At 33.6% G+C, this 17,291-nt stretch overlaps 1 protein-coding gene across 1 annotated transcript in view; it reads left to right on the top strand.

The window, feature by feature from the left end:
• The first annotated feature begins 8,162 nt into the window (after window positions 1-8,162).
• LOC114340409 (uncharacterized) overlaps window positions 8,163-17,291 on the top strand; it is a 74,659-nt gene continuing 65,530 nt past the window's right edge. Inside the window, exons 1-2 of the mRNA XM_028291147.2 lie at window positions 8,163-8,553; window positions 15,259-16,222. Coding sequence (XP_028146948.2) covers window positions 8,287-8,553; window positions 15,259-16,222 — 1,231 coding nt within the window. The 5' untranslated portion in view covers window positions 8,163-8,286. The remainder of the gene's footprint in view (window positions 8,554-15,258; window positions 16,223-17,291) is intronic.

Raw genomic sequence — 17,291 nt, 5'->3', positions numbered from 1 at the left:
TATAGACTACTAGTAGGTACTTTTCTTTGATAAAAAACTTCTACATGTTGCCAGATAACCAGTAACTCAGGGAATTGGAATAACCAGTAAATTTTATAATTTTCCGATTTGTGCCTCTATGGGCCGGTTGTTCGAACGCTAATCAACAATGATCACTATCAAATATTTAATTACTGTCACAACTGTCAATGTCAACTTTGGTTGGGTTGCTGAAAACATAATTGATTATAATTATGAGATTAGTTAATCAATTAAAATAACAATTATTAACATAATTGATTAACTAATTTTATAATTGTAATCAATAATTATGTTTTTAGCAACTAAATCAAAGTTGACATTGACAGTTGTGACAGTAATTAAATATTTGATAGTGATCATTGTTGATTAGCGTTCGAACAACCGGCCCTAGATCTTGAAAATCCTCCATACGATCGAGTTGTGTCCACGAGAACTTTTCATCACAATGCTTCAAAGCGTATTTTCCCAAAGTATGAACTAAATCAACTGGGACCTAATTTCCATAAGGTTTGTGGGGGGGTACTTTCCCCATTTCCCCCCCCCCCCCCCGTAAATCTGTCACTGCAATAATGACACAAATTTCTTTAGGATCTTGTAGGGGGACTTGTAAACTTTGATTTGGTCACCTCCTGACTTTCATAATAATAATTTTTAACTGAGTTATTAAGCCTTGAAAATGGCCATTTTCGCGTTTTTCAAATTTTAAATCGCAGATAACTCGACAACAATCAATTTTAGAGAAAAATCACAGAACATCTTTTATGCTCAGAATGACTGTTGTTTAAACAATTTTTCGACCACGGTGTCGCCTTGCACACTGTGGATTTGTCATAAGGATCTCTCTTTGAGTAAGTTTGTGCAAAAAATCGACTCGAAATAATTTACCTAACGGGGGCGAAGATACAGCCTGTACTAATGAGGAATTAGGGTGTTGAGATTTGAGCACATATAAAGGCTTTTATATTCTTGCAAATGTATGATTATGGCACTATGATCTTCAAAGTTTTTTTGTTTTACGAAAAGTCACCTTTGTCTTATCTTGAGTAACATACGGGGTCTGTCCAAAGTAATCACTTAGCGATTCCTTATTAAATTTTAAGAAAAAATTGTTACTTCTTCTAATGGTGCCTATCTTCTAGTGATGTTGGCGACCACATTGACCCATTTATTCTATTCATAGCAGCCCGAAATAGATCAGTTAACGTTAGACCAATCCACTTCCTAAGGTTAGCCATCTATAACATCCATCCTTAACATCTAAGGTGAAATCAATCAATTCGAAGAAATAATTAAGAAAACTATAGAAGAGCTGCTAAAACCAAACAAAGAAACATAGAAGAAATCTTGGATGACTCCAAAAATTCTTTACTTAATGGAACGCATAAGGTTAATAAAGGAAATAAAGATGAATATAAAAAGATGCAGGCATGCTCACAAGAAATGTTCCGAAATAGAAAGACTACAACTCAAGCACAGAGCCTATTTTACTTCAAATCAGGCCCGGGGCACTACACAATTTTCGGGCCCCTAAATATAATTTAATAATAATATGTAATAACTTCTTTAAATGTATTAATTATTTAATAGAAAAAATATAGTTGCACAAGAAAATAAAATTAACAATAATACTATGATAGAATTGATTCAAAAAATGGCATAATCCAGACATCCAAAGTAAAAGTTATCCTCCAACCAGTGGTGTCATGGTGTGGGAACGCGTGGGAACGCCGTTCCCGCACTGGTTAAGAAAAGAAAAAAAAATAATAGAGAATCTAGGTTTTGTAAACAAAAATTAGCAGTGCGTTCCGGCACTGCGTTCCCGCACTGCTAATTTTGCCATGACACCACTGCCTCCAACACCAAATTGTTCTATATGGTCCACATAATGTTCAGAAAAAATCACACCATTTTGAGCGTCGGGTTTGGTGGGGGAGAGGGGGAAAATCGGTAAATTCGTAGTTTTTTACGTTCTTCGTCAATATTTCTAAAACTATGAGGTTTAGCATGAACAACCTTCTATACAAAAATGTTCTACATTAAATTTGAAATAAGAAAGGCTCTATACATAATCCTTCGAAAATGAACGGTAGTTCAGTAGTATAGTATATAAATGAAAGGTAGTATAGTATAATTGGTCCAAAAAAGGTCTAACCCAGACATCCAAAGTAAAAGTTTTCCTCCAATACCAAATTGTTCTATATGGTCCACATATTGTTCAGTAAAAAGTTACACCATTTTGAGGGTCCGGTTTGGGGGGAGATGGGGGAGAAGTCGGTAAATTAGTAATTTCTTTACGTTTTTCGTCAATATTTCTAAAACTATGTTTAAGCGTAAATAATGTTCTATACAAAAACGTTCTACATAAAATTTAAAACAAAAATGGTCCGATCCATAATTGTTATAAAATTAACGGTTACAGAGTTACGGAGGGTGAAATGTGGAGGTTTTCCATACTTTTAATATTTTTTGGGCAATTGATGATGATTTTGGGTGGTGAGGTTGACGTTTCTTCTAGGGCTTATCACTAACGATCGGCCACTAAAATAGCAAATCCTGTTAAAGAAAATTTCTTTCAATCAGTAAAAATATTATAAATTGCCCAAAAAATAAAAAAAGTATCGAAAACCTCCACTTTTCACCCTCCGTAACTCTGGAATCGTTGATTCTATATCTAACAATTATGTATAGGACCCTTTTTGTTTTAAATTTGATGTAGAACATTTTTGTATAGAACATTGTTTACGCTAAAGCATATTTTTAGAAATATTGACGAAAAACATAAAAAACTACTAATTTACCGATTTCTCCCCCATCTCCCCTCCCCCAAACCGGACGCTCAAAATGGTGTAACTTTTTACTGAACAATATCTGGACCATACAGAACAATTTTTTGTTGGAGGAAAACTTTTACTTTTAATGTCTGGGTTAGGCCTTTTTTCGACCAATTATTATACTATACTACCTCCGTAACTTTGGAATTGTTCATTTTAGAAGGATTCTGAATATGGCCTTTTTTGTTTCAAATTTAATGTAGAACATTTTTGTGTAGAAGGTTGTTCATGCTAAACCGCATAGTTTTAGAAATATTGACGAAAAACTTAAAAAACTACGAATTTACAGATTTCTCCCCCCTCTCCCCCCCCCCCCCCAAACCCGACGCTCAAAATGGTGTGACTTTTTTCTGAAAATTTTGTGGACCATATAGAACAATTTGGTGTTGGAGGATAACTTTCACTTTGGATGTCTGGGTTTGGATCTAGTTATACCATACTATAAATAAAATTTATATTTAAACAATTAAACATTGTTTAAGGGGATAGGCGCAAACTTTCGGCTTCAATGCCATTTAAATGCATTCGTTTTTTTTGAAGCCTGAGAAAACTAATAAGTATTTTTGAAAAATTTAGACGCAGAATGAAAGATTACATTATTACTGTTGGCCGAAAGTCCCTGAAAGCTTCGATAATGTTGATTTTAATAAGTTACAGGGGTGAAAAAAAAAGAGAAAATTGAGTGTGATTTTTAATTTTAAATACATATCTTATTCAAAAGAAACTTTTTATTTATTCTAAGGACATTCGGCCCTCGGTAATAATGTAATCTTTCATTCTGCGTCTAATTTTTTTTTAAATATTTATTAGTTTTTTGACGATTCGAAAAAATGAATGCATTTAATGAGCATTGAACCATTGAAGCCGAAAGTTTGTGCCTATCCACTTAATTATAACTCTAAAGGTCGATTCATATTATAATGCACGTTGCGTTTTCGGCACTAGAGTAGCGTTTCCGAAAAATATTGTTTTTATGGTTTTAACTATGAACCATTCATACTATACGGAGCGTATCGTATCATATACTTCTTTGTTAAATCAGGTTTTTATATTTTCCGAAACGAAACGCTACGTGCCCGAACGCATATGAATCGACCTTTATGGTTATCATTTATCATTGCCTGTTCGTAAAATGAAAGAATTTTAAAAATTTGTTTTTGTTATTGTGATAAACATGTTTTGTTTGGTGATCCTTCCGGGCCCCATTCAAATACGGGCCCGAGGCAGCTGCCTCACGAGCCTAGTGGTAAAATAGGCCCTGGTCAAGCATGACAATTTTAATGTACACAAAAAGGTAAAAGAAGTAACGGGTACTTTTAAAAAGCGAACACAAATGAGCTCATAGACACCAACGAAAAATTAGTCATTGACATATAAGAGGTGAAAGACAAATGGATAATATATTTGGAGACATTTTTCAAGATCAATAAGAACGGATTACAGGCATCAATTTTGAGAGGGGATGACGGGCCCGGACATACTTAAATCCGAATAGAAGAATCAATAAAACGAATGAAAACAGGAAAGCTGTAGGACCTGATAATATCGAAGCTGAATTTTTACGGCTGTTTTCAATAAAGTATACATTACAGGAATCATCCCTGATAAATGGCTAGAACCAGAATTAATAGTAGTACCTAAAAAACAGGGGGCTAAAAAGTGCGAAGAATATCGAACAACCAGCCTGATGAGACATATGTTGAAACTGTTTCTTCGAGTCAGCCATGGAAGAAGTTATAAGAAGTGCGAGGAACAAAAATATCGGACAGACAGTTCGGGTTCATTAATGCAGTGGGTACTAGAGAGGCACTGTTGGGAGTACAGGTCCTGATTCAAAGATACAGGGACGTTAACTGCGACGTATACGAGTGCTTGATCGACTATGAAAAGGCATTTGACAGAGTTCAACACCAAATGATGATTAACATTTTAAAAGAAGCAGACTTGGATGACAAAGACCTCAGAATAATTTCAGAACTCTACTGAAATCGCACCGAATATATGAAAATTAACGGAGAAGAATCAGATCATATATAAAAATACTACGTGGAGTTAGACAGGGATGTATCCTGTCGCCGTTGATGTTTAATTGTGTATTCAGAGAGAATGTTTAACAAGGCTCTATGCGGATTAGACGAAGGCATCCTTCTAAAAATGGAAAAAGAGTAAACAATATTATAGATATGCCGACGACGCCATGGTATTAGCAGATAGTTTAGAGGGACTTCAGAGGCTAATGGACAGAATCAACGAGCACAGTCAACAGTACGGACTAAACATTGATACCCAAAAACGAAACAAATGAATATCAGCAAGGAGAATATAAACGGGGCTCATCTATACATTAATGGAACGCAGATAGAGCGCGGTTAAACAGTACCTATTGTTACCTTGGAACTATTATAAATGAGCAGTGGAGCAATGTACAGGAAATAAAGTGCCACATAGGAAAGGCAAGAACCGTCTTTAACAAAATGAGCGCCATCTTCAAAAGCCACAACATATCCCTAGATACAAAAATGAGACATTTGAGATGTTATGTTTTCTCTCTATTATTGTACGGAGCGGATGAATGGACGCGTACAGACACCAATATTAAAAACTTGACGCATTTGAGATGTGGCTTTCAAGTGGCAAGTGTTTACCTACAAAAGGAAAACTGATCGTCAAAAGTTGTCAACAGAGAGCATGTAACTAACAGGTTGAAAATGCTGTAGTAGCTGGTGAGATGGGTTACCACAACGCATCAATTAAATTTACTGTTTCTCAAAAAACTTTAGATAACGTCATGTCAAATGCAAGTTATTCTGTTGCAAAAGTTTTAGGCGCTAAAGGATCTGTTTTCACTCCCGAAAAAGAAGTAGAACTTATTGCTTATCATAGAGATATGGAAGTAAGATTGTTCGGCTTAACCATGAAACAATGTAGGCAATTTGCCTTTGAAAATGCTGATAAAAATAGGGGTTAGCACCCCTTTAACAAAAATCATAAAATAGCTGGACAGGGATGGATGCTGTAATGCAAAATAGCCAATGATCAAACCAAATCACAGACGAGTAAAAAATCGAAATTGAAAAAAAAACTAAAAAAGTAGAGTCAGATTCATAAGGCGAAGATAGTGACACTGACTGCTTGTAGTGTGGAGACTTTAATTCAAGTTCCACAGAGGGATGGATAAGCTGTTCCAGTTTGGTACAAAGGTCTTATAACCAAATGCCAGAGACTAATGAGTCTCGCCTGAGTTAAGAAGAAGCTGTTCCAGTTGCCATAAATGGGCTCACAATGCATGTGCCTACAAAAGTAGAAGATGAGGATGATGAAACAGTAGGTACTTGTACACAGTGGCGTACTGATAGATCAGCGGGCCCTGGTTCCAGTTGGGATGCGGGCCCGCCTGCCCAATAAAATCACACATTGTATACCTATCAACAATTTTTAATAAACATAAAGTGTCGAAGAAAAAAAGTGATATTGTGCCGATGTGTGATTTTGTCACACGTTCAAAATAAGTCCGGAATTGGATATATAAACTAACTAATTCTAAACAACTTTAGTTCCATAGATTGTTTTCACTAAGTCAATACTTTTTGAGTTATTTGCAAGCGAATATTTTCATTTTTCAACAAAAAAAACTACGTTTCTAGACGGTTTTCGAAAAAAACTCAAAAAGTCCTCTGCAGACCCAGCTTACATTATTTTCTGTTTTTTATACCTAATAAAGGCCCCGTCTCACCATCAAATAATTGACAGTTAATTTGATCAAACTTGACAGTTAGTGACACAAAGTGACAGTTAGTATGTATAGTTTGTGTCACTAGTCAAGTTTGACTGTCAAGTTTGATCAAATAACTGTCAATTATTTGATGGTGAGACGGGGCCTTAAGAAAAACTTTTACTTTTTTAACTTTAAGTTATATTAATAAATAGAACTATAACAGTGATACTTGCCCTGTTTCAATACCTTGAAAGTTACAGATTTGTTTTAAATACCAATTTAAACCTTAAGTAAGTACCTACTCCTACTCCATTTTGCCCGCCTTTCCCCTACAAGAATAAAAAAACCGCTAAACGCGGTAAAAATAAGTGGCATACACAATGAGTTTTCTCATTCAAAATTTTCTTCACAAAGAGAGTTTTCCATAATAACATATTTTTTGCTAATTTTGAAGTAAAACGCACCACAAAAGAGCGTCAACGGCAAACTTTATCAAATCAGAATTCTTCACCATCAAATAATTTGATCAAACAGTTTGAGCAAACTGCGGAAGTATGTCAAAGTGACGTCACAATTGCAGTTTTTTTGAAATTCTAAAAATCTGTGCTACCACTATCAGTCTAGTTTGATCAAATTTTTTGTATTGTGTTGTCTAACTTGTTTGTACTTTATTTAAAATTAAAATTTTTCATTATTATCCACAATGAACACTCAGGATGCGACGTCACTAACTGTCACTTTGTGTCACTAAAAAGGCCGCGTCTCACCATCAAATAATTTGATCAAACAGTTTGAGCAAACTCCGGAAGTACGTCAAAGTGACGTCACAATTGCAGTTTTTTGAAATTCAGTCTAGTTTGATCAAATTTTTTGTATTGAGTTGTCTAACTTGTTTGTACTTTATTTAAAATTAAAATTTTTCATTATTATCCACAATGAACAATCAGGATGTGACGTCACTAACTGTCACTTTCAGTTTGCTCAAACCAGTTTGATCAAATTATTTGATGGTGGGACGCGGCCTTAACTGTCAAGTTTGATCAAATAATTTGATCAAACTGGTTTGAGCAAACTGAAAGTGACAGTTAGTGACGTCACATCCTGAGTGTTCATTGTGGATAATAATGAAAAATTTTAATTTTAAATAAAGTACAAACAAGTTAGACAACTCAATACAAAAAATTTGATCAAACTAGAACTAGACTGATAGTGAGAGCACAGATTTTTAGAATTTCAAAAAAAACTGCAATTGTGACGTCACTTTGACTTACTTCCGGAGTTTGCTCAAACTATTTGATCAAATTATTTGATGGTGAGACGCGGCATTCATAAGTTTGGGGCTGGATAATAATTGTGACAGTATGAAGCAGTTATGTTGGGCAGATAATTGAAACAAGCCAGAAATTAACTCGGATGCGTATTTTTGGGCGCCATTAAATGTTTTGCACACAGGCGCTAACACGTGCTAGCGCGGCACTGGGATTACTGATTATTACGCGCTATGGCCTGGCTTTTTCGTTGACAATATTCTGTTTTGTTCAGTTTTTCACAGTTGCCTGCATTGCTTCAACCGTCAGCGTTCCGAGCCTCCGAGCGTTCGTTCATTCAGCAACGGCAACGAAAGCGTCGAAAACAAAAAAATAATTTATATAAATTTTTGAAGAGTTGTTTGTTCCACAAGTGTGTCATACAAGTGTTTCCTGTTTCCATATTATTATTATGGCGTTTATAGTTCCCGATAAAGTATTAGAGTCATTAATTTGTACCTTTTGCCATAAATACTTATCGGTAAAACCCACAACAGTTTATCCAAATAGAGATGTAGAATGTGGAAGATGTGTAATGGCCGATAAACAAGAAAAACAAAGAGCAGCTGTTGAATCGCTTTATGGAAAAATTGCTGAAAAATGTGTATTTAAATGTATTAACCGATTTGATGGTTGTCGAGAATTGTTAACGTATTCCCAAGTTCTTGATCATGAAAAGGTATCTATGACTTAACTATATACTAACAATTCAATACGGTATTATAATATTTGTTCTTATAAAAAAAACACGAGTAATGGGGTAAAAAGTATATGAATTCTATGGTGCTTATTTATCACCTTACAATAATAGTAGGGGAGCAAAGTACATAATATGCTAATGTGCAGTCACTTATTGAGCGCTTTGGGGACCTATTGGGTTGTGAAGAGTAGGTCCTAAAACCAAAAAAAGTTAAGTAAATTTTTCCATTTTAGTGGAGACTTTCCATTTTTAATTTAATTTTCCATTTCCAACAATCGTTTTTTCCGATTATAACGCCATATACATAATTCGAAAAAATGTTTCGAATAAAAGTTACTTATTTTTACGTAAGGAATCCAAATCCGCAATAAAAAAATGGGGGCTCCCATTTAAGATTTTAACCCATTAGTGCCCAGATTATTTTTTTCTAGTTTTTAATGTGATGCTAATATTTTTTTGGGAGCAGTTTGATTAAAAAACATAAAAACAAATGAATTTATGCATTCGAATTTATAGATCACTCAATATATGACGTTACATATATGTAACGCTAGGAGCTAGTAAACATTTTGGTTTGTGTGATAGGTAACGAAACAATCAATACAAAGACCTACATTACATTTCCTACACATCGTGCGTGTTGAACTTTTGCAAGATGTTCCAGCACAGCGCCTTCTTTTGTCGTTTGCAATTTTATCCACTAGGTGGTCCATCCTATCATATCTAATTCCATCGGCTGCTCTTTGCGCATTAGAAGATGGAGTTCTGCCAGTGCCTTTGGGCGGTGACGAATATTTCTTCAAATAAACTTTCACGATGACCCTTCGAAAGTCTATTTGGGACATCTGAGAGTTGTTTGATTTTCGATACAACACCACATGTTATTTTGACTGAAACATCAGTACCCAGTACCATTTCCTGTTTCTAATTTGAATCCTGTACTGTCCAACATTCTGATCCATTCGATCAGTACCACCCATTTTTTTGCTATATTCTGCAAGTACTGCTGGTCTACTAACTTGTATGTGTTTTTTTCCTTTCAAACGTAAGTAAGACAATAAACTGAATGTAGTAAATAAATTGTCAAAGTATATTACTTCTTCTATAGAGTCATCTATCCCTTCGTATTCTCCAAAGGCTATATCGATAGCTTCTTGAACAGTCAGGCCTCTTTGAAGAACTGCAGCAAGGCCTCTGAAATAAAAAAAACAACTTAGTAGGTACATACTGCATTTTTAAATTTCCTTAAGTTCTATAACACTCTGTAAACTAATATTTCGAAAAATGTTACTAAATATACCATACAATGAAAACAAAACACATAATACATCGGTACAAAATAACTGTAGAATATGCTTACATTACATCCTAGCGTTACAAATATGTAACAGTCAACTTCCTAACTTAGCAACTTTTTTATTTGAAAAAATATCAAAGCTTTTTTACACAAAAAATATGTATTTATATTTACTTTTACTATTTGTTTTCTAATATTAACTTTATTATACAAAATGAGATTTATATACTTACTCTTTATCGACGAAGTCCATTATTTGAAGCTTTATTTGTTTTGTTATACTTTATCGAGGCACAGATTCAAAACAAAGTTCTAATGAAATAGCAGACTTCAAACAATGTAAACACTATAACCTTTTGACAAGAGCTGACCTGTTTTCAACTGAAAATTTGCGAGGTATGTGACAGAGGATCTATAGATGGCACCACTTTGCCGTTACATAATTGTAACGCTAGGCACTAATGGGTTAAAGTAACCCCCACTCTACCTCCGTGGGGGGTCGTGTTTGATGCCATTCGATAGCCAAATATGTTTGATGCCAAAAATATTGAATAAGTGTATTTTACAGTTTTTCGATCTGATGTTCATTTCGCGGGATTCTTATTTAAAATATTAAATTTACCCGTGGGAAGTCGTGTTTGGTATCATTCGATAGATTTTTAAAAAATATTTAGCACATATTTTTTAGTTTTTCGATCTGTCATTCATTTCGCGAAATATTCGCTTTTTTCTTATGAAACTTATTTGGGACTACCCATTTCCTTACGCCCGGCTCAGATCGTCAGATTTTTGAAATATACACTCTTTTGCATGTACTTAACTTACCTTATCTTAATCTGACAATTTCGAGTTTTTTAAGGATAGATTTTTTTTCGGGCCTCCCTTAACCAACTCCCCTGTGTTAAGGCCAATATATGATAGAGGTGCATCTGCAGGGTACCAGGTTTCTCCCCATATGCTAATCTGACGCGCTCGAGTAACTGCAAAAATCCCCGCTTGGGCTCCCCTACCACAATGCTTACATTATGCCGTACAGCTTTATTTTTCCCGTATTTCCTATACAAATGTAATTGTATTTTCACTGTCATCCATGACAGTTTCTCAATGATGCTCGTGCATATTTTTTAATCACATTACTTTGAGCAATCTTGTCTTATATTTAAATAATACTTACTTACTTAAGCCGTCCTCTTGTACCTTACGGTGTCGAGGTAGATAAATTTAAATAATATAATTTCTTAAAAAGATACAGAATTTTGCCTCATTTAAAAAATATAATTATGAAAATATAGAATTTAATTGAATATGTATCTAATTTTTTCTATTAACAATTGAATTAATTATATCAAGTAAAGGCGTGATTAGGAATAGACAAAGCTTATTTGTCTAGTCAGGGCCAGTGATAACGGGCCTGCAAAGGATGCACTGCAGGCGGGCGCCCCTGCTTGGAGGGCTCCAAAATGAGCTTCTTTTGGCTGGTATTGTACAAAATACTAATTAAAAAAACGAAGGGCGCCTATAGTAGTTTTGCAGGCGGGCACCTTATACCCTAGCGGCAGTGGTTCCCAACCTTTTATGTCTGGCGACAGACCTGATGTTTTTTCGTATTCGCGACCCACCCCTCACCCATGATGATATATAATGTACGCTTCTCAGCTACTGTAAGAGCCACGCCGCGACCCACCTGAAATCTGCCCGCGACCCACTAGTGGGTCGTGACCCACCATTTGGGAAACGCTAGCGCATGTGTCTAGTTCTATAGGTAAAATCACCAGAACACATAAATTTTTGTAGGTATGTATTAGTGATGTAACGAATATTGCCATCATTCGCAACTGTGTGAGACTATCTGTATGGGCTTTAAGAACGGTATATTAAGCTTTGGTTGTATCTAAAGTGGAATATGCATCTATATTGTATGGTCTCCACAATACCAAGCTCATTCTACTATGTTGGAGAGATTGCAGAATAAATTTTTGAGATATTGTGCATACAAATTAAACATAAGCATTACTAATCATGATTATACCTATATTTTAAAAACACTCAACATGAATTTATTAAAAACTCGACGAAATAACTCTGATTTGGTATTTGTGTTTAAATTAATAAATGGATTAATTTGTTGTTCTGAACTTCTCCAATCTATTAATTTATATGTTCCCTCCAGAAGTCTCAGACATGTTGATTTGTTTTTTATTATACTAAAAGAGCTTGACAGGTACTTTTTTGTTTATTTTAACTGATTTGTGTAATAGATGTAATATGTGTAATGGATAACTATTAATATTTCGTTTTTGCTTAATGTGTAATTAAGATTTATTTTACTTTAGTTTAGTAGATATTACATATATTGATTTTATACTGTATGTTTTGTAATGGGGGTAATCCCGTATATAAATAAATAAATAAATATTCGCATTCGCGAATATTCGCATGTTTTTGCATATCCGCATTCGCGAAATTTGTGCAAATGTTTTGCGAATATGAAAACCAGAAAAAAAAATAATTTTAAGATAAGTAATATTAGGTTAATAAAATCAAAATCTATTCACTTCTCATCTTTTTTAATAAGAAGAGGTAACTTAACGTCAAACATGCAACTACTCTCAAATGGAAATATGCAGTACATGGCAGTACACAACAGCAGACAAAGAGATGGAAGATGGAATAAAGCGATTACTCACTATAGACCTTGGGACTACAAAATAGGAAGGGACAGACCACAGATGAGATGGTCGGATAACCTGAAAAGATACGCAGGGACTAGATCGACAGCATTAGTACTGAACCGAGAAGAGTGGAAAAATAAGGGGGAGGTCTACGTTCAACTTTGGACAAATGAAGGGCAATAGATAGATAGAACTTAACCTTGTATAATCCCATTATCAGCTTTCACTTTTTTTTTATTATTTGGTATTATGTAATAAAGCTTAAGATTCAGATTGATTTACACTAAATATCAATTAATTTTTCATTATAAATTTAGGAAACATTACAAAAATAGAAACAAATTAAAAAAACTGAATATTCGCATCCGCATTTGCGAATGTCGGTAGCAGATATTCGCATTCGTATTCGCGAATGTTCAAAAAATGGCATTCGTTACATCACTAGTATGTATAGATAATTGCAAGCAGCTTGCAGCATTTTAAATCTACATCTTCTTCAGTTGTCATCTTCGTAACAAAGGTCAGTAATCATCCTAGCTATTGATATTTTAGAAACAGCTGCTCTGAAAAGTTCATTTGATGTACATCCGTACTATTCCCTCAGGTTGCACAGCCACGATATTCTATGTTTTCCTATGCTTCTCTTTCCTTGGATCATTCCCTGTATAATCAATTGGAGCAAGTTGTGTAATACTAATCTCTATACATGTGTAATATGTCCAAGAGATTCTAATTTTCTTCTTTGATGGTAGGTATTTAAATCTACATAATCTCTATAAAATATTGAAATTCGATTTCAGGAGCTTTCTCATTGGCCAATTCTTTGTGCATATTTTTATTACCACATTTAGATGGTTCTTCTTTTTCTTCACTTTTGGCATGCATACTTATTATAGTGCATTTGCCAGCACATTTCGTAGTATTGCATTTGGTCTTGCTCATATTATATGCAATGCTGTTTATAAGATATTAATGAATTGGATATAATCGTATTGGTGACCAGTTCAGTAAAAAACAGATAGCACAATAAAGGAGTTTAAATGTTTCTCTCTCTACGGTACTACGGTAGCAGCATCGTAGTCCAAAAATTGCCCCTAGGGTATAGTATACCGGGTGTCCACTTATATTTTCCCCCATTTTAACTGCCTATAACTTCTAAACGGCTCAAGATAGAAATATGCGGTTTTCGCTGAAATGTTTTATTTTAGCAAAAGTTTTGTCTGAATGGACTAAATTTTTTATATCGCTTTCAAATACGAAGAAAAATGGTGGATTTTTGGAAAAAACGTTGTTGACTTTTTTTTAATGGAACACCCACTATATTTTTCTGTAAATTGAAAGAAAGGTCATTCACCTATCCAGCGATATAAAGTTTTTCAAAAACGGTTGTCAACTCAGTGAGTAATTAATTTTTAAAATGAGAGGTGCAACGTGGATATCACATACCTAAAATAACATGACTAAGCAAATTGATATTATGCTATGTGATTTCCACATTGCATCTCTCATTTTAAAAATTAATTGCTCAGTCATTTGGCAACCGATTTTAAAATTTTTTATATTGCTGGATAGGTAAATGACCATTTTTTCAAGTTACAAAAAAGTATACTGGGTGTTTTAATAAAAAAAAGTCAACAACGGTTTTCTTTTCAAAAATCCGCAATTTTTTATTTAAAAGCGTTATAAAAAATGGTCATTTACCTAAAAATTTGAAAAAACGTTTATTTACCTATCCAGCGATATAAAAATTTTTAACATCGGTTGTCAAATGACTGAGCAATTAATTTTTAAAATGAGAGATGCAATGTGGAAATCACATAAATTGATATTATGTTATGTGATATTCATGTTACACCTCTCATTTTAAAAATTAATTACTCAGTGATTTGACAACCGATTTTGAAAAACTTTATACCGCTGGATAGGTGAAGGACCTTTCTTTCAATTTACAAAAAAAATATACTGGGTGTTCCATTAAAAAAAATCAACAAAGTTTTTTTTCAAAAATCCGCCATTTTTTTTTCGTATTTGAAAGCGATATAAAAAGTTCAATCCATTCAGACAAAACTTTTACTAAAATAAAACATTTCAGCGAATCCGCATATTTCTATCTTGAGCCGTTTAGAAGTTATAGGCAGTTAAAATGGGGGAAAATATAAGTGGACACCCGGTATAACTACCTAGGGTTATAAGAACAGAGAGGAGTTATATCTTTGGGTTAGCATCTTTATAAATTAATAATCTTACTAATCAACACTAAATTTATATCTTACATCTGCACTTGTTCACTTTTTGTGATGGATTGCTAGCTTTGTTGTTTGACTTTGAGACATGTAGCAGAATTCAAAATATCATCAGTTAAGGTTAATCTAATGGCGGATTTATAAAATGAAATCAAAGTATTAAATTGTGGTATATATTAGAGAGATCCTTGATATTTGTCTTGTTATTAATACAATTTTGATCTTTTTTTATATGAATCATCTTCAATATACATCTTTTGTTCTGTCCTTTTTCTAAAATATGCACCTACATTTTCAAAATCAAAAGCCTAGTTATTTTCTATAAAATCTTTGGCTAAGGCTGTTTTGTGTTTAATTTGTTGGTTTTTAGACTATGTTTGTGCACACCTTAACAAAAATCGCTTAAATTTAACAGTACACAATAATAGATATTCGTTATGTTTATTAAATTGAAATAATTTAATAATTTTAGGTATGCTTGGAAAACATTCATAAGTGTCCAATTTGTTATGAAGAAATGACGAGTTTTATGATGCTTCAGCACTTTCATTCCAACCATAAGGATGCGATATTGGATTCTTCTGCGTTTCCCTTCAACTTGAAGCATTATTTAGAAACGACTGGTATTTATATATATCAAGAAGAAGATAATTTATTTTTCCTATATATTAGCTATAGTAAATCAGAAAATACAATAAAATTAGAATTGGTTTATATGGGAAGTGATAAATTAGCTTCAAACATATACCATCAGTTTACTGTAACTAGCGAAAACAAAGAATTTGATATTAACTGTAAGTCAAAACCTTCGTGTGCTAATGAGTTTTCCATTGTGGATGTATCGAATATGTCACATTTAATAAATGTCAAGTTTAAGTTAATTTATCAAAACGCACAATTTTTCACTATACCGGAAAATGTTTATTTGTCAAGCATTGAGAATTCTTTAGAAAACCTGAACCAAAATCTAAAGGATCTGACTATATCTGAAAATGTGAATTCATCCTCGTCCAGCACTAATAATTCTTTAGAAGAACCAGAACCCAGTGAGAGGAAAATTCATTTAATTTATAGTAGCCCATCGAACTACACAACCCAAATTGTTGAATTTCCTTTAGAATGTCATCCACAATGTATTAATTGTAAAGAAATTTGTATCTTTTCCCTTTCTGACCCGTATGCACCAGAATATTATTACAGTCCTACACATGATGTTTTTCTTTGTTTTTGTTGTTTTGAGTGGTTAACCCATGAAAATAAAATTGAAGAAAATTATTTATACATGAAAAAATTGATGAATAAAAATTATCTGGCACGTTTTTGCAAATGGAATTGTGGTCAACATTTCAAGTTTTCAGAAATAATATCACATGAAATATTCTGTGAAAAGAGAAATCATTATTATAATTGTCCTGTGCAAAATTGTTCAACTAAAGGTTTTGCTACAGCGCTAAGAAAACATGTGGAAACTGATCATCGTTTTTCGGTACGTACGTCTATCATTCAATTGGGTAATCAGACAATGGAGAATTTCGTGTTCTTAGAAGATCATATTGTACGTTTTAAACTAGACTGCACATATTCAAACAGTAGGTATACACATGAATATAAAATTGAATGTGAAATAATAACAAATGATAATGAAATAAAGTCAAAATGGAAACCACATGTGCTCTGTTTTTATGCCAACAAATTTACACCATTAGCAAAACTTCCTATTTCAAATGAATCCTCAAATTGTAGAGCAAAGATTGTTTTAGTGAAAAATGAATAACAAAATATTCATCGTGTATGCGTTTATCATATTATCACTACAATTTACTACGTTTATCACTAAAATTTCTCAAAATCATCCTGTTGACGCAAAATAATGTGCGTTGACTTATTAAATGTTATTCCCCTGTTGTGTAACTCTACATCTCTATATATTATAGTGTTTTCTAGAGCTATCGCCTTGTACTTGTACTCTGCAGTTCACTTTACTCATCATTGGTTTTACAAGCCTTATTAATTTGTGGGGAATGTTGAGGTTCTTTATGGCTTCTGGGCTTCATACAGTGTGCTGGAATAACTGTAACCCCCCCCCCTATTAATTTATTTTTAGCACATAAGCAAAACGCTCGGACAGGTCGATTTTTAAAATAACCATAGTATATCATACCATCAATATTTCGAACTTTACACGATCCATCTTCAGGTGACAGTGATAACTTCGATTTTTTAAAATGGGAAAGTACATCGTGTAACACCTCATTTAAAAGCTTTTGAAATACTGATTACAAAAATGTGTAATACTTTTTAAGATCGTAGGCGCAAAATTTCGGTCCAATGCTATTTAAATGCATTAATTTTTTCTCGAATACTGAGAGAACTAATACATATTTTTGAAAAATTTTAACGCAAAATGAATGATTACGTTATTTCCGAGGGCCGAAAGTCCTCGAAAACTTCCATAATGTTTCTTTACATCTTCCATAAGTTACAGAGGTGAAAAAAAGAGAAAAT

Source organism: Diabrotica virgifera, chromosome 3, assembly GCF_917563875.1.
Source record: "Diabrotica virgifera virgifera chromosome 3, PGI_DIABVI_V3a".
NCBI classification, from domain to species: Eukaryota; Metazoa; Arthropoda; class Insecta; order Coleoptera; family Chrysomelidae; genus Diabrotica; species Diabrotica virgifera.
The sequence above is the reverse complement of the archived record's forward strand: the minus strand, read 5'-3'. Positions and strand labels throughout refer to the sequence as shown.